Genomic DNA, 19,672 nt, shown 5'->3' on the forward strand with positions numbered 1-19,672 from the left:
TTTTCAACGACTGCATGTTTATCACGTCAGAAATTTCAATTAAATTTTAAGTTAAATAAACTTTTATATTAATTTTAAATTTTATATCCTTGATATTATTTAAATTTTAAATCAATATTTTATACACTTATACATTAGTTCTATAAAAATTAACGTACTTATTAATGTTATATTTTATTGAAAACGAGATTAAACATAAGGTTTTAAAATCAGGAATTATACGGAATTTCTTGCTTGAGTAATGTTGCTTATTATTGTTATTCCTTTCAGTGAAACACAAATTATAAAATCATATTAAAAATAAATATACATATATAAAATTATGATTTATGTATTTAAATAAATAAATGTAGAACACAACTACTATATCATAACAAAACATTCAATAATAATCAGCTAAAAAATTCCCTCCCAATAATAATAGATATAATTAATTGCACTAGTGTTAATAAATTTGCACATGGTTATATCTAACCTAATATAATATGATTTGATCATTGCCATAAAGTGTATAAATCTAACAAAAATATGTGTACAAATTTGTAATAGTAATAATAATAATAATAACACAAGTCAATATTATGTCATAACAAACTTGAGCATAGAAGCTATTATCGAACTAAATAATATTATAATATATTTAATTGCATAACTGTTATTACTTTTATAATACTTGAGGTTTCACACTACACTAAACAATAATAGGCACATAAAACATAATGTTTAACATAAATATTATTTAAGTAAATAAATAAATAATTAAATAAATAAATAACCATAAAGTTTTGAAGTTCGTGGTCGTAGATTATGACTAACACATTACAATATTCATAATGTATGATAAGTGCTTTGGTCAATATTATTATATTTGATCATTATTTTATTGTTCGCTGTTTGTTCATGTTGGACAACATCAGTGATATGTAAGATGTCAGCAAATCATCCATTTTGTATCCCAAGGAAGTTTCACACAGTAACTTAGAGCCTCTAACCAAATTACCAATTGTCATGTGAAAGTAAGTGTTTCCTGATGACCAGTTTGATATCCTTGTGAATGGATGAGTTACCAAAATCTCCTAAAACAAACATAGTACAAATTATATAAAAGTGATTACTACTCAAGAAAACTTGTTAAGAGTTTACAAAACAATACCTTAGTTTGAGGGTGTATAAGACTTATTCCATGCTTATTAATAGCTATTAATAGGAGTTCTGGATAGTTAGGCTCTGTGGTCTGCTTCACTTCAAAGAAAGCTGATCCAAATGTAGGCCAGCGGTAGATTATTTTCAGGAATGTAATTTTTGCATCTTCTGCACTCATACCTAAAGATGATAGAAATAAAAAAAATTGTAAATAGTTTCACGGAAAATATATTAAGCCAATATTCAAACCTGTGTCCTGGTTATATGTAGCTACAATTACTCGTTTCCATTCCGCTGTATTTTGGACTTTAAACAAGTCTCCAGGAATAAGTTCCCGTAACATTTGACTATGAAAAAAAATAATAAATACGATAAATTAAACTATCAAAACCAGCAGGCTCGTATTAAGGATGATTTTGAATAACTGGGCGTTCCCCCAAAGTCCTCCCTGATTTTTCCAAAGTTTGGTCTTAACCATGAGATTACTTTTTATGTAAATTATGCATAACATTATATGATATTATCACTAGATTTTCACATTATTAAATTATTACATCCAATATGAATTTAATAATTTAATTATATAATATATATTACGGTATTGCCTGAAGTTCTTGTTTGCTTTCACCGAATCGAACTCTATAGATCAATGCAGCTAACCTAGTGGCTTCTTCTTTTGAACACTTGTGATATCCTGCAAAGTTGATAACATTAGTTCAAATAATCAAACATGAATGCATGATGAACATTATTGATTAATAATTGCAATTCATTGATATAAGCTTTATACCAAGTACCTATACAGATGCATTATCTTACCACGCAAGAGTTTTGGGAGTTCCTGATGGAAATGAAATATTAAATCTGCATTTCTGTCCTTACCAGGTACCGTATTTGTCCACAATTTTTTCATGAAAAATACTTGATAAGTAAACTGCGGAGTTGTACCTATGTATTGAAAACATTATATATTCCATTATGTTTACTTATAACAACAACACAATATGGTACATCAATAATAATATAAATAAACAAACCGTCTCTAGTGGGTCTAGCCTTTTTTATCCAATCAGTAAGGTGACGAACAAAGTCAAAGAAGAAATCACCTTCAGGAACAGATATTACTTTATCAGCAATTTTCACAAACAAACTGAAACCTTCACTGGACCGTAATGTTAACCTTTGAGAAATATTGGTACAGAAATCTTTAGCCCTCGTTGAAGAGTCAACCTCAAATGCTTCATCAGTGTCATCGGGGAAGAATACTTTGTGAAATATTTGTGTAGTTTTATGCTGAATAGCTTCAACTTCAACTTGATGTGGTGGGTATTTTCTTTGACCATTTCTTATAGTCTTTTGCAGTCGTTGTAAGGAATCTTGGGATATAGGATGACGTCTTGTACGCAAAAACAAATTCAATTCCTATTCAAATAGTGTGATTGTCAAAAAAATCAAAAATTATTTTATAAACTAATTTTAAAACAAGATTATAGTTTTATTACTTTTAATAAATTTTGACTACACGCAAATAAACCAGTTGACAGCCACATTAATTCCCACGCTCTTTCTTCACTCAATCTATTCCTGTTATCTGTCAACTGTCTCATTAGTTGACAATATATTTCATCTCTCAATATTTCCTAAAATTGGAAAAAAATATATATTTTGTTACACAAATTAATTTTCTATTTTCTATTTTATTTAAATGTCTTATCATCTTTTTATACATGTTTTAAGGGTCCGTCAAATATTTGATCTGTATATTCATTAGGCAATCGTCTCTTTGCAGGTAAATCACCAGTATATTTCAACATGGCTGCAAACGCAAAGCATGCTTCCTCAGCTAATTCTTCTTTTCCCGCGAGTTTTTTTAATAGAGGCTGTTTCATTGGTTCTCTTGTGTGCCTCCATAAATCATCATTGTTAGCACGCCTTGCTGAACTCAACGTTAACGCTTTAGATACTGTACGTTTTGCAGGAGCTCTAAATATAAATTAAAAGAAAATTAAGTAAAACAAAAAGCTGTATGAGCATTGAACTTATTTACCGGAAGTGATCAATAGCATATTCCATTAAATTATGCGGCTTTTCTCTAGGTTCAGTCCCATTTAATGGCTGTGAATACAACTTACGGCTTTGATCAGCAGCTTCTAAGCTAAATAGTGCCTAAAAGATAAATATTCATCATAAACATATTAATTTACAATTATTACACACATAAATTATCATAAATAAAATTTAAATACTAACCAATATATCTACTGGTGGTTTTGATAATGTTGGTAGTACATAAACTGTTTCCGCAGGAAAATCTCCTCTATCACCAGTTCTTTCACAGTATCCAACACACCAACCAGATGTCATAACAGTTTCTCCAGTACTCTCGTCTTCCAAAATAATTAAGTCACCCTTTTGAAAATTTAAAAATGTAGTTCCTTCACCTGAAAATGTGTATAAAAATTTAGCACAATTCAAATTCCTAGATTTAATTTAATGTGATTTTACCAGGAGCTTTGTAATCCTGAACTGCTATAACAAATGTTGATCTTTTTTTCAGTCCTTCTAAAAAATAAACCACCAAGTCCCTTATGTCTTCTGCGTTTGGACTTTGAAATGTAAATTCTTCTCCCCTTACAGTCGAAAGTGTAAACGTTTGAGTAAATGCTTTGGTAGTTCTAAAACACAAATACTTAATCATTAAAATCACTTAAATATGCATAAAAAAAAAATTGTAACATACTTTTGACTAGAGACAGTAGTTATTTCAGGAAATGACAACTCTAACAAAACTTGCTCCTGGTCATCAACAACATAAACACCCGTCCAATTCACAGCAATTATTACATCATTTTTTGGTAAATTTGGACCTATTGATTATTAATTAAATAGCAATCAAAAAAAAAAAAAATTCTGGACGAAAATAAAAGATTATAGATAATGCTATTGAAATAAAGCATTTTATAATTAAATAACCATTTTCAATTGGATTAAAACAAAATTGTAGAAATTACAATGTCAAATACATTTATATTCCAAGATTTGTATTTTAAATTTAAGAAATAAAAGATTGCATATATTAAAATAAATAGTAGGTGCTTGCTTGAAGAACACAATAATAATAATTATAATTACTATCAGTAGATGTCTACCATTAATATAGTAGATTTTACTAATAACTATTTTTTATTTAAAAACATTTCTGTTAAAAAGATAGTAGCTTATAATTAGTTTAAATATTTATAAAATATAATTGTGTATGGAAAATATTATAATAATGATAAACACCACAATTGAACAGTTTCAACTTTCAAGTTTCCACTGAATAGTGAATATTTTCTAAATTAGGTACAACAAAGTAACTAAAATAGTTAGAAAAAAAAAACAATTAATCATATTTATGTATTTTATGATCAATTATATTATTATAACATAATATTATTGACTATAATATGAGTATCTCACTAAAAATTATAAATAATTTTAATTAGACCTCAATGCATATTACTATTAAGAGAACATTGCACACTTATAGTATAGAAAAACACTCAGAAGTCCATATTTTTCTTTGTTAGTTTAAAATTATGAGTGAATTAACCTACTAAGAAACTTAATGGTAAGAAAATTATCTTTGTTCGTACTTTTACAATAATGCAATTAAAAAAAGGGAATTTTGAATATAATATGAAATATCGCAATTTAAAAATGCTTATATATATTGCTTAAATTATTACGAAAGCTTTTATGATCGTTTGAAGTGTCAATTTTTTGTATATTGAATATTTACCCATAAATGAACTATTGTCTATTTTTTTTCAATAAATATTCAATATTTTTTAGTTAACCGTACAAATATTATTTGTAAGTACCTTTTAAAGCAGTGGTTTTGGGTTACCCAATTTTGGGTCATAAATAATGTTAAATGGTTCGGTTATTTCTGATTATCCCATCAAATATTATTTATAAAAAGGTTGCATGAAAAATTGGAAAAATATCTTAGGTTGCCACTACACAAAAGTTGAGAACCGCTGTTTTAAAGTATATTATTATGTTCAATATACTTAAATAAATACATTTTCAAATGAAATTTTATTACTAATAGGAAAATAAATTACTTTAATAGCAATAATATCATAAAATAAACTTGGTAATATAAGCTAAAAGGTCTTTGTTCAGAATCGATTTTCACATACTAAGATATTTTATCCTTACTTGAGTTTAAAATATTCGTTACAGTGACCCACTGATACCTACTTGTATAGCACAGCGGTGCCATCTTGCCTACCTTTTTATTTTGATTAATTATTCTTATTGTATATAGTTTGAAAATATAAGTAATATTACTTTACAGTACCTGAGTTTCTGTAAGCTTCATAAAATCTGGAGAATAATAATGGCCATTTAAATTTTGCATAGCTCACAACGTCTTCTTTTACTCTCAACTGAGCAACATTTTCTTTCAAATAATAGCTCTAAAATGTTGTTAACATGCAGTAGACATAAAAAAATACAAATACAATCACAAAAAAAAATTAATTTCAAAATCTAAAAACTGATTATTTTATAAAGAATAAACCAAGCATATAAAAATTTCATGTCAAACAAATTATTAACTATAAATGGTAAAAATAAAATATAACATTAACACAAATAACTGTTTATGCCTTAAGAAGATGTGATTAACATCATAAATTTTATGCTCAGCAGATTTCGTTAAGTGCCGTTGGTTTAGAATTTAAAGTGGATCGACCTCTTATAAAATTAAAACTTAAGATTATTATCTAATCAATCTCATAGGATTTTTATCATATTTTATTTTAACTTGAGTTGTGAGGATTTTAAAATTTTAAATGTAAAATTTTAAAATTCTCATAACCCGCTTATCAATTAACATATGATAGCAAGGCCTATGAGATTGACTAGATAATAATCTTAAGTTTTAATTTTATAAGAGGTCGATCCACTTTAAATTCTAAACTAACAGAGCTAAACATGATCTGATGAGCATACAATTTATTATGTTATGCCCTTAAGACAGAGACAACACATGTGGGTATCACATTCTCTTAATTGTGCACTTCAAAATACACATGTTGGATAATAATGAGTAGTATTTTATTTATGTTAGAACATTTTGTGAATTACATTTTATCGAATCTAGTAAATATTGTTAGTGGCTCCAAAATCCTACTCTTAGTAAGATAGAAGACTAGAATAATTTTGTATAACTTTAAATTATAGTTTATATTATAATTACAGTTAGAGGTTTATTATAGAGGTGTATAATGGTTTCAGTCAATAACATAACTTTCTCCCCTGCTGTCGGTTCAAACAGAAAAAAAATAAAAAATAAAAAAAATAACATAACTTTGAACTCTCCAATTCAATTTCCAAGATGCTCTAATCCTTATGCATACATAAAATCCCAAATATATTACTGTTGTCGAATATATTTCTTTCTTAACATATTCAAACATTTGTATACAAAAATTTACTAATATAGTAAAGCTTCATTAAAAACATGAAATTTTTTTACACTGTTTTGATAAATAAATTAATAGTTTAAAAAAAACATGCAAGTGAAAAGTGTAATTAAATCATAATTTTCAAACTTTATCTGCTTTTGCTAAAACATTCATGCAATATTTCTCATACTTAAACAATTATTATACTGTGCTACTTAGTTCTATTAAAATAGGCTGTCTATAAACCAAACTATATAAAAATTTTAAACCATAAAAATATCAGTAAAATGTTTAATCAATTGTGATTAGTGGGTATTATTTTAATTACCCATTGGAATATGTTCAATACAAAATAATCTAATAAAATTCATGACAACATAAATAACATAGAATTTTAATTTATAATTTTAAAATTATCGTACAACAGGACCAACAAGTAATGCTTTAGATAATCACAGGAATACTTTGATAAAAATATGAAATTAATAGATGATTTTATGAAAGAATGACAATGCATTAAAATACTTTAACAATTTATGTTATTGTAAAATTAACTTAAGTGATCAAAATAAATAAAATTAATTTAGAATATAGAATGGTTTTTAGGGCAGCTGCTATTTATAACATTGTTAATGTTGCATGCAGAAAAATAGATACTATTGAAGAACTTTTGGCTATATACACATTAGCCTACCTTACCTCAGTTGTTAACTGTCCCTGAAGCAAACACATCCATTGACCTTAAACTTATAAAAAAAAAAAAACATAGTTCTAAGTTTTTGGGAAATTCGTCCAGACCACAACCAAAGTGAAATGCTAAATTAAACTGAAAACCACATCCTTATCTGAAGTTCTATTATGCTATCTAGTTTCAGTTTAATTACAATTTAAGACAATATTAAAGCTTCATTGCTCTTGGTGTTTTTATTTTTATTTAAATCAACTAAATATAAATTTCTTACCTTTTTGTAAGCTTGAATAATCAATATATTCCACCTTTCAATTGATTTCTCGGCATTAGTTAAACAGTAATCGGGAATATAATTTGGTAAAAGATTTAATAACCTCTCATTATTAAGATCAGTGTTGTGTTCAATGTAATATTGTTGTGCCGCAATCATGGCTAAATCCTCTTCCTTCAAATTCATTAAATTGGAATAACTCGTGTACTTTTATTTTTTTTTTAATTTATATAATAATTCACATACCTTATCACATCGGTATTCACCAAACTTAACTCCTCGGACAACTTGTTGATATATTAAGTTCGTAGCTACTTGATCTTCTGTAGGTTCATGCCAAGGAGCAAAGATTTCTTTTCTAAAAAATAGTCTCCAAGGCGCGTTGCGTTCTTGAGCTCCCTGTTCTTTAGCGTATTGCTCACATTGTGAAATTGCATCCATAACATGATCGCCACCACTTCCTAATGATGATACCTATATAAATAATTTATTGTCATATTTATTTTAAACATACATAACAACAAATCACAAATATTAGTAATAGACACCTTATCAAATAATGCTATATAAAGGGAAAATCCAAACTGATCTTTCAATCCAATTTTATCGGAGAGCTGATTACAAAGTTCACGAGCTGTAGTTGCAGAATCAGCCAACAATGTTTTTGTATTTCCATCCATGAAAGTGATAGGAAGCATTATAGGCTTTTTAGATTTTGTAGCCTAAAATTAATTACATTGATTTATAATTGTTTTATTACACTAATTGGCATATCACAAACCTGTAATTCTAACCAACTAGGAGGTTGATTTCTAGTACCATTGTTAAAAGTACGTTTTAAACGATCTTCGCAGTAAGGAGCATACCCAGGAGGGCCCTCTCTTATAAACGCTCTGAGGTAATTAACAAACCTTTCAGAAGGAGCAAAACATCCAACACAAAGTGATAACAAAATCCATCCTCTAGCATGAGACGATTTTGATGGATTAGCAGATAATTGTTTGCAAATTTGACAATATACTTCATCTCTATAAAAGAAAAGAAAATTATAAAATTATCACAGGAGAATATTTAACAATTTATTACCTTAATTCAGCTCTTAAAATACCATGACCAATAATAAAATGTAATTTTTCTAAATTAGATGTAGGGCGTGCGTCTAACCAAGACTGATAACTATCAGCTGCAAATTCATCATCTTGTAATCTCTTGCGTACATCTTCTCCTAGTTTATTTTTCCGTTTTAAAGTAAGTGATACCAACTTGTGACGTATTGATCGAGGTTTTGTTTTTAAAAAGCTTTCCTGCTTTTATATCATGTAAAAAGCATTAAAATATTTATAATTTTAAACAAATAAAATATACGTACTGGATCCATTCCAATCATTTGAGCTTCATAAAATTCTTTACTTCGAATAAAGTTACGACCCAAAGTAGCAGTTACTTTTGACATAACTGATGTATTATCTCTTTCCATTGTATGATACCTTGGCTCAGATAAATCTCCACAGAATCGTAAAATTGTAATCCAAAGAGCTTGAGCAGCCTAAAAAATTGTTTTTATAATATAACAACAAATATTAATGTGGCATATTAAAATTGTTGCAAACCAATTGATCTCCTTGAGCATGTAATGGTAGAAGAGGGTGCTTGAGAGGTTTTCTTGAACATTGATGAGAAACATTTCCTTGAAAGTATGTTGCAGCAAACTTTTGAAATTTAAACTCACTCAAGTCTTCTGTATCATCAATAACTGGTTGCATATCAGTAATAATATCTTGTTGGTCATCAGTTTTTGAAGTAGGCAGATCCTAGTAGATTAAAAATAAATGATTAAATTACTATTACTATATAAAAATAATAAATCCTATTAAAAGGACATTCTATCTGTGAAATATATTGTCTTTGTTTTAATATACCAAATAATATAATACAGTTTAAATTTTGTATTGTTAGCTTCAATGTTAAAGTGAGATGACATATTATCAAACTTAAATGTAAGAAAAGCAAGTGTTTTCTTGTTGGTTTTTTGATATTTTAATTTTTGAGTGAATAATGAACATTTTCAAATATCAGCCTTTCTAAGCTATAAATACATAAATCCATCTTTTCATTTTAAAAATTAACAATAAATGTTTTGATTAATGTAATAACGAACATATGATAAATGATTACATTACTCCAAAGATGCAAGTTGAAAAAATTGTTTTCCTGCACAGTACAATATACTGAAAATTGTAATTCACCGGTGAAAGGGTTAAGGGATTGTTATATCAGTATGTGTTGTCTTCGTCTAACAAATGTTGCACATAGCAAAAACTGTTTTAGGCAGGAAAGGACAGAGAAGGCTACAGACATAACCAAGAAATAAAATTTCCACCACATAAAAAAAAAGATTTCAGCTGTGAAATTTAATTTTACTTTTCAATATCAAAACTACAAATAGTTATTCACAATTGAAAAACACAAAAATATGATAAGAACTTTTTTTCTTGTAAGTAATATCAAAAAACAACAATGATATTTAACAGATAATATTCTCAAATATATTTTATATCAATGGGGAATCCTAGCTATCATTATAGCCCGAGTGGTACTATCCCAATTCAAAACAGTTTTTGCTATGTTGTACATTTGTAAGACAAAGAAATACATGGAGTGAAGCATTGTTTTAAGTAAAAAAACCCAATGAAAAAACATAGATAATGATTTTACATTAATGTTTGATAATAGACCAATTAACTATAACATTTAAACTTACAATACAAAATTAAAGTGCTGGATGTGCATTTTGGTATATTATGGGTTAATAAAAATGAAGACAATACATCTTAAACTCAATCATAAATCTTGAACTTTTAAGTAATTATAATTTACAAATTACAGCTTGTATTTATTATAATATATTAAGTAAATAATAAATATAATGCTTTTATTAAATAATCATACTATATATTATGATCCAATGATTTAAAATTATATATAACTTTTAATTATTATTAGATGCATATTTAGAACATACACTGAGAAAGTTATAGAACAAATTATTTAAAACAACATAACCATACCATAAAAACAGACGTCCCTCTAGTTTGCATAGGTGCTTCACTGCTAGAATCTGGGAGGAAATCAAACATAGCTTCAACAAGTTTACTGTCATCCACAGGTTCGTCTTGTTTTCTTGCAGCATTACTAATAAGATTTTTTTTAATTTCCATTTGTCTTTTTTCTTCTTCTTCAATTTCATGTTCTTTTCTTTCTAGTTCTTCCATGCGTTCCTAAAGTTTTTTGGAAAATGTTATCCATTATACAAAAACAAATACTATCTTAAATACTAACTCTATAATTTTGTTCAGCAATTTCTTTAGCCCTTTTATTTCCAGCTTCCTTGAGTTCCCTTTCTTCTTTTTTTTTTAACTTCAAAGCTTCAATCTGTATTCTAAATTCAAACTTAAGTAAAAATAATTATTAGTAAACATAATATAATAACAATACTAATTAAATAAAGAAAACTTACCTTTATTTTATTGAAACGACGTTGAGCAATGATACGCCTAACATGTGCTTGAATTTTAACTATAGCCCACATTTTATGAGCGCACATTCTTCTTACTAAATAGCCTCGAGATTGTGCTTGTAATCCTACAATATGACCACGTAAATGTTTAAATCTATGAGATAATACACGTGATCTGATAACCGCTTGCAATCTAAGATAACCAACAAGCATTTGACGATATTTTTTCTTTTGAGAATACCCTCTAAAATGTTTTTGAATCAATACTGCAGCTGATCTCATTTGTAAATATCTAAAAATGTTATTGTTATAATATTAAAACAATATTTATTAAATAAAAATTATTTACCTTCTTCTGTATACCCAACCCTTTATTGACTTTTGAATAATAATAATCTTTTTAGTTAAAACTCTATCTCTCTCTTGTTCTAAAAATAAATCATGAGCATCTTTCAAAAATATTTTAGAATTTCCCAATTGATAATCGGACCGTCCTAAAACAGCTTGGCAAATATGAGCTGTCATTTTTTTACAATCAGTCTAAAAATTAAAATCAAAATAATTTCTTTGGGATCATTATAAAATTAAAAATTATTTCAAACCTTATGCGCTGGAGGTATTCCAGGTATCAAAAAGCGGTAACGTTCGATAAATTCATTAAAACCATGACGTATAGGATATCCAGCTCGCCGAATTCGTATTGTTTCCATCATACCTGAATATCGAAGTTGACGGCAACAAAGACCTCTATCAAACATCTAAATAATACAAACAAAACGTTGTCTTCTGTTTTGTAACTTTTATATCATAAAAATAAAAATAAATTAATACCATTGGTTTTTTTAACTCATTTGGCTTAATACATCGAATGAAAAATGGTTGACAAGTACATAAGGTTTTCATAAGAAGATCTAAAGATTTTTTAAATTGTGTAGATAGTGTTGGAGCTCTTTTTCTAGTTTCTGAACCCATTCCAATGTCTTCAGCAAATAAGACTTTCAAATACTTATTTGTAGAAATATGTATTAATTGTAAAAGGTCTGCACTGAATGTATCACGATTTTTTTCCAGAAAACCTATTTTGGTAAAAATTATTTATCAATAACAAAAATATAAAATTACTTTATCATATTACCTCTAGTGTCATAAAAAACTACACCAGCAAAATGATTTAATCCAAATGATGCATTCATATCAGATTTTGGTTTTAAATAATTTCGATGATTTCCGTGTGTTTTGTGCATTTTGGCTAACATGGTCTGATCTGTACCCTATACAAATAGTAATTTTCTCATATAATAAAACAGTGTGTATAAGGTTTTTAAAATAAAGTTTAATCGTTTTTTTAGATAAATAAAAATTCCTTGCACATTTCTCTTTAATATTTTAAACTTACACTACTAGGATCACTTCCAAAACTACAAATATACTATGATTTTAGGTTATTTTTTGAAAAAACATTGAGATGATTATATTAACATTATATAGCAATAATTAATTATTCAGTGAAATATAATTCAAGAACCAAAAGTTTAACATAAAATACTTAATTTGCTATAATAATATAATAGGTAAATTAATTTATTATGATAATTTTACTTATATCTATACGGGTATATATAGAATGGTCAATATAAAATAATATTATGTAAAAACAAACTTTATGAAAAAATAATAATTATAGGTACATGCTACACACATTACATTCCCTTTTATATAATAATAAAATTTAAAATTTAACTTACTTTGGGAAATTTGGACTCTTCATCAATCAGAGCCATAATATTAAGTTGTTTAGTAGCAATCAGGTCTAAAGCATCTTGATTATCAACAAATTCTATATGTTGCCAACTAATATGTTCATGATTATATTCTTGTTGCTCCAATTTGAAAATATGTTGAACAAAAAATTGTTGTAAATTTTCATTAGCAAAGTTTATACAAAATTGTTCAAAGCTAAACAATACAAAAAATATAAATTAAAAATTAAACTAAAAATAATTTTAATTAATTTGTAATTACCTATTTGTCTGAAAATTTTCAAAACCAAATATATCTAAAACACCTATAGCACTTCTTGTTGTACTCTTAGGTTTATAAATAGCATTATTGATTTTGCTAACAATATGAACAAATAACCGACCATAAATTCCTTTTACAAATGCATCTCTTACATCTACAGACTGTTCTCTTGATAATGTTGAAATCTTGTATAAATAAGATAAAAATAGTTAACTGGAAACAATTATTGACAATAATGAAATTTAACTAAGTTCAATGCATACCACAGTTTCACCATGAGCAAATATGGTTTTCCTAGTCAAAGCATCAATTAACGACTGAACAGGAACTCCGACTAAATTTGCTACTCTTGTAACATTGATACGTTCAGGAATTTCAGTAGCATCCAAATTATCTAAAGTAAAATATATTATAAAAAAAAAAACATTGATTACTAATATAAATATTATGAAAATAATAACCAATTATTGCAGCTTTATATTTTATATTTCCAATATGAAGTAGTGCAGCTAACAATCTTAAGATTTCCCAAATTTCTTGATCAGAAAATAATAACACTTTCATGGCTGATCTGATATCAGAAAATTCGGCAGCATCATCACGCCCTTCACAAGTAATACTTCCACCCTACAAAATGAAAAACATAAAATAATTATGCTTATAACCATATTATGTAAAAAGTTACTTACACCAGTAAGATATTTATATTGAGATGCATCAGAAAGTTCTAATTTCTCTTTATCTTCAGCAGAAAGACCAGCTAATACGCAATAAAATATGTGATAATTTCTTTCATCAAGAGATTGAGACACAATACGAGATTTTTCTAGCAGATATTGTTCAATTTTTGCTCCTTCAATGACACCATTGTTATTAAAATGTATATCAATGTATTTACCAAACCTTGAAGAATTATCATTCCTTATAGTTTTTGCATTACCAAAAGCTAGAAAAATAATGTTTTTGATAATAACATAACTTCAAGCTAAGAATAAATATAACAAACCTTCAAGTATAGGATTGGCTTCTAATATTTGTTGTTCAATCCAAGAATGTTTACCACTAATAGCTGCTAAGTATTGTAAAATTAACTTTGTACTTTCAGTCTTACCAGCTCCACTTTCACCACTAAATTTTAAATGAAAGTATTAACTAATCAATTATAATTAACTATAAAAATACAATAAAACATACCTGATGACTATACACTGATCTTGACCAAATCTTTTCATATGAGTATAACTATTATCTCCAATAGCAAAAATATGAGGAGGTAATTCACCAATTTTTCTATCCTTGTACAATTTTACTTGCTCAGCAGTGTAAATAGGTAAAATTTGATAAGGATTAACCGCAACCAAAATTGATCCAGTATAAGTCTAAAATAAGAGAATATTGCCAGTTATAATTTACCATAAGCTAAAAATATACATTAATAAATATTAACACTTACATATATTAAATTTTCATTGTATCTAATAAGTAAATTTCTTAATATTCCTGCTTCATGTAAGTCACCCAATGATATCATGTCCTCTACACCGTGAATTGAAGTAGGGTGCATTGCTTTAATTCGCCTCTCTGGCGTAAGCCATAATTCCTAGAGATTAGGCAAATTGTAAATACAATAAAATCATTTATTGATCACTTTTTATCAAGTTTTAAAAATAAAATTTTAATTGTAGACAATAATTTAATAAAAAAACTAAATGGATTTGAGTACATTATTTCATTAAATGGAAACAATTTTGAAATACTAAGTTTTAACTTAAACAATTCAAAAACAAACATATACTTTGATTTTATCATATTATTATGAATATTTAATAATAATAAAAATATTGTTAAAATGTATTTTGGGTCTATTTCTTACATACGTTTCTTACTAAAAACCCAGCCTAGTTAACTTCTTCACTACTACATTTCAATGGTAAATAAAATAAAATGTTTTTAATTATTTTATTTTAATTTTTCAATTTAAATGTTGAGATCTATATGAATCTATTTACTATTTAAACTTAAAATAATGGGAGCCAGAGTTTTCTAAAATTCTACGGTAACCAACAAGGTATATCTGCAGAAGTGAAAAAGTTATTGTTTGTGAATGGAGTAATTATAGGACAATTTGAAGATATTTAAAATTAAATGCATTTTTCAAAAATAATACAGATTTTAGATCAATAACACAACAGAAAATAACTTTAAAATATAACAAAATCATGTGAAAGTATGCAAGCCTCGATTCTATAGATAAAATCAATCTTTATTGGCTAAAAAATTGAATACAACGATTTATTAATAATTTAGATTTTGAGAATGGTATTAATAAGTGTCAAACCCAAATGTCTATAATAATACCAAAGATTAAAATAATATCAATTTCATACCACAATATACATGTTATTTCATATATAAAATGAATGAGTCAATGCAATAACTTTAAAAAAAGTCCATTTACATGGAAAAATAATTGTAATTTCAGTGCATTAAAATGAAATTATAAATATCTTTAAAAGTTTATTTTAAAATAAATAACAGAAAAACCTATTTATTATTTCTTAAATTTTTATTTATTTTTAATTAATAAGAACCACAGTATTAAGGCAATTGAAAGCAAACCTTTATTTTTCTTCATATTTAGGAAATATTTTATATTCACTGTGAATATTTTCACACTGTATGTGTGGTAGGTAACTGATTAATGTTTAAAAGTTCCCTGAACACTTAAATAACCAAAGATACACTACTGCTAAAATTCTAGGAAATTCAGAACATAAATATGCGAAGTCACTTGTCACTATATTTTGCAATCAAAAATTGTAACTAATGTGGCTATAAAAATCTCAAAATCGAAAGAAGGATTCACCAAGTACCAAAAGCCCAATTTTAATTTTGAAAACATATTTAATTAATAGAATGCTATAGAACAGCAGTTCTTAAACTTTTTATATCCGCATATGATAATATACAGTTTGAACATTTTCATGTACCACATGATCAAATAACGTTAATTGTTTGCTTGTATAAAAAATGTATATGTTATTTTACATATGTAGAATTGTTATTTTTTAGTAACTACAAAATTATGATAATATTTTAAGCATTTAATGCATAAAGGGAAAATAAGACATGGTCAATTAGGTATGTTATTATTAACATCAAATAAACCAAATAACATTATAATTAATATGTTCAATTTTATTTTTTTTACAAAGAAGGATTTTCTTAGGTACCATCAAAAGGCATTCTGTGTACTACCAGTGGTATTCATACCAGAAATGCTGATATAGAATTTGACAGTCTCAAAAAGCAACATTATTTATTTAGTCTTCAATACTATTGTATTTACTTCATTAAATAATTTTACTAACTAGCATAACCATGTTTATAATTTATAAAATTTAGGCTTGCTGTTAAATATTGTGATATATTGATGTAATTAATAAAGACAATATAATGATTATAATAAGAATTTCTATATTTTAATTTTTTTTTTTTTTTATCGTAGATAGGAAACACAATTATGGGTTATGATTTAATTTATAACACCTATACATATAGTATAATTTTATAATGTTGTTTATTTTTTTTTGAAAACAATTTCCAACAGTAGTTCTCAACTGAGGTGAAATGTCGTCTAATTGTGACATGGATCTAGCATAGGGCTGACATAAGACATCCATGATAAAAGGCAAAAAAATAGAATTATGAATTTTTTCAATTAAAATTGTATTATTGAAACTGTCAGGTAATCACCACCGACGTAACAATGGGACAACATAATTAAAAAAATAATAACCTTTGCAACTCAAATGTAATCATTATTTTTCTGTGTACAACTATATATTTTTTATTTTTTTTTTGAAAATGAAAAATACCCATACCGTTCTTCTAAAATGTAAAATTTAAATTATTAAATATACTATTATTGTAAGGCGACAAAGTATTAGATAATAGTTTAGGCTTAGATTAACAAAAAGGATGAATACCAATGTTAGTTTTTTAGGGGGGTTAAACCACTATTGGAAAATATATGTACAAATTTTAAAAAATTATTTGAAAGTACATGAAAGTATACATTATCTAGTCTAGTGAACGAAAAATTAACTAGTAGTTTACCCCTCCCCCTGTTTTTTTATTGGGTTAACACTGAATTTTTTTGATTCGGCTAACTTCAGGGGATCCAGTGTTTTGCCTAAATAATATCCAGAAATTATAACTAAAACATAATTAATTTTTTTTTGGTGGTTATTATAATATAATACATAAGGGCTTAACCCCAAAACATAAAATCATATAATAAGAATTTAAATTATGAATAAATTATGTAAGTATTTCTATACTTCAAGCAAATATTTATAACTAGTAACACTGTAGTATTAATTTATTAAAATTTAATAAATACAATATTTGTAACATACCCTTCCATCATCATCTTTAACTTGAATACGTTTTCCTTCAGCTGAAATAACTCTAGCACCAATTGCAACATCAAACTCTCTTCCAGAAATTGGTTCTATCCAAATGTAATCTCCCTAAAATAGTTTTAAATGAATAGTAAATTTATTTAGAACAAATTGAAAAAACTTGTTTAAACTTACTCTAGTTACTATAACCATAGCGGATGTAGGATGGCAACTTGCAGTGCAATGTCATACCATCAAAACATTCATCTAATAATAACAACAATGTTATTCATTATGTAAATTTTAATTTCATTTTATAATAAAAAATAGAGACTGGAATTATATAACATAAACAAACGACCAATAAATAAATAAAATAAGATGCAAATATGTGTAATAAGTGGCCAATTATGGAACGACATAATAGAAGATTCATTTAAATAAATAAAAAAGATGAAATAATTAGATATCAAATAATATATTTTTTGGTTATAATAACAAATTATAAATATAGAGAAATAAAGATGGTAAGCAGATGCTAAATAAGCAGATTAGAAATAAAAGTAGGTATCACAAGTATTTATGTTGGTAATTAGTTATTTTTTCAGTAAAATAATATGTTATCTAAGTACATTTAATTAAAAATTTGATTGTACATAAAGTATTAGATAAAGAATGTTCAATTTATCAGTATTATAATCTGTTAACATAAAAACTGAAAAATTTAAGAAAAAAAACACCTGTCTTAAAAATATATAACTGCATATGACTGTAAATTAATAATTTATAATCAAGTAATCTTTTATCAATACAATATTATTACCTATTATAAATCATTATAAATATAAAACAATATTATTCATTAAGAATTTAATAAAAATGCACAGTATGTGATATTTTGTCAAAATATGTCAAAACTTGCCAAACATAGGTATGATTGTATTAAGTAAGGAAAATAAAATGTCTTTTGAATCAGTTCAAATTTGAAACATTTATATTTTCAACACTTATGTTTGTGCAAAATACATGTAAATGCATATAATTCCAGCATCTAATAATAACAAGCATAAGATAAGAGTTTTATACGGGGTTTTATATGTAAATTATATGTTGCATTAAATTACATCATTTAATATTATATTAAGTACACCAAATAGTTTATGCTTATGAATAACCAGCATACCTTACATTATCATACAATGTATATACATAGTAAAAATTAAAAATTAAAAATAATATTGATGGATTTACTACAGAATAACAGCCAATTCAATACAACTTGTATATTATTTGAATAATTAGATAGGTACATTAGTCATATAAAAAAATAAATAATATATGCACCTTTCTGTATTGAAACATTAAAAACACAATACAATACAAAATGCAGCCAACCAGAACAATAATTAAATCAGTACATTATGTACATCCTATTCATCACATGGTGTTGTATATGACTAATAGAAACCTATGACGCTTAAATTATGGATTTATAGCATTTAAGCCAGGTAGGTATAAGAAAATCAGCAAATTTTGTGTCCTGAGATAATATATGTAATATGAGAGTAATATCGATTGGATTTGTTAAATTTGCTAAAAGTGAGTTTTTGATCTTATTAGTTATTGTCAATACTCACACAATTCATATAAAAACCAAAAATACTTCAAATTTAGATAGGTAGGTAAATCTAGTCGACATGATTACGGTGTATAGCGGAGTACTCACTGTGATTTTATTATCGTCGACGGACCAACAAGACAAGTGGTTACTAGTTGAGTCGGATAGTGTTTTCGAAAAAGTTTACGACAAACCCCTTTTGGGTTAGTTGTAAAAATATAGACACGCTGCCACACAAGTATTCACACTATATAAGAGTGATAATAATAATTTATATAATTTAATGATTATTTTCCAAAAAATCGGTCGGTGGCAGATTTGATGTTACGCACGCACTGCCAAGACGTCGTGCGAACTCGACGCGTGTTATCTATTATATGATACAATATAATTTTCGAGTACACACACACACACACAGAATGTTCGTGCGTAAGTAGTCGTTTTATCGTGAATAGAAAGAACACATATCAAATATCGTTCGCCGATCGTGCGCGTGTGAGCGGGTTTATCCGGGCGGCCAACAACGACTATAATAATAATAA

At 26.5% G+C, this 19,672-nt stretch overlaps 1 protein-coding gene across 2 annotated transcripts; it reads right to left on the bottom strand.

Annotated features, from left to right (window-relative positions):
• Positions 1-315: 315 nt before the first annotated feature.
• Positions 316-19,595, bottom strand: ck (unconventional myosin-VIIa ck). 2 transcript variants are annotated; one of them, XM_015517806.2, is made up of 38 exons: positions 19,239-19,595; positions 17,708-17,779; positions 17,528-17,641; positions 14,560-14,706; positions 14,301-14,485; positions 14,113-14,234; positions 13,796-14,052; positions 13,568-13,733; positions 13,370-13,500; positions 13,107-13,291; positions 12,830-13,040; positions 12,220-12,355; positions 11,916-12,160; positions 11,687-11,842; positions 11,434-11,624; positions 11,085-11,376; positions 10,907-11,017; positions 10,636-10,845; positions 9,178-9,378; positions 8,937-9,113; positions 8,654-8,874; positions 8,349-8,595; positions 8,116-8,289; positions 7,814-8,041; positions 7,568-7,741; positions 5,495-5,612; positions 3,884-4,010; positions 3,649-3,818; positions 3,394-3,584; positions 3,191-3,309; positions 2,871-3,126; positions 2,646-2,783; positions 2,181-2,565; positions 1,963-2,091; positions 1,741-1,837; positions 1,393-1,490; positions 1,154-1,323; positions 316-1,076 (listed from the first exon to the last, which is right to left on the bottom strand). In XM_015517806.2, the coding sequence occupies exons 2-38, from the start codon at positions 17,723-17,725 to the stop codon at positions 876-878; spliced, it is 6,498 nt and encodes a 2,165-aa protein (XP_015373292.2). In that variant the 5' UTR covers positions 17,726-17,779; positions 19,239-19,595; the 3' UTR covers positions 316-875. The 2 variants fall into 2 exon arrangements, with proteins under 2 accessions (XP_015373292.2, XP_015373293.2); XM_015517807.2 differs by having other exon boundaries at positions 8,654-8,871; positions 19,239-19,594.
• Between the last annotated feature and the right edge of the window lie 77 nt (positions 19,596-19,672).

Source organism: Diuraphis noxia, unplaced genomic scaffold (assembly GCF_037042655.1).
Source record: "Diuraphis noxia isolate RWA-SAM2 unplaced genomic scaffold, SU_Dnox_SAM2 contig0001, whole genome shotgun sequence".
Lineage (NCBI taxonomy): Eukaryota > Metazoa > Arthropoda > Insecta > Hemiptera > Aphididae > Diuraphis > Diuraphis noxia.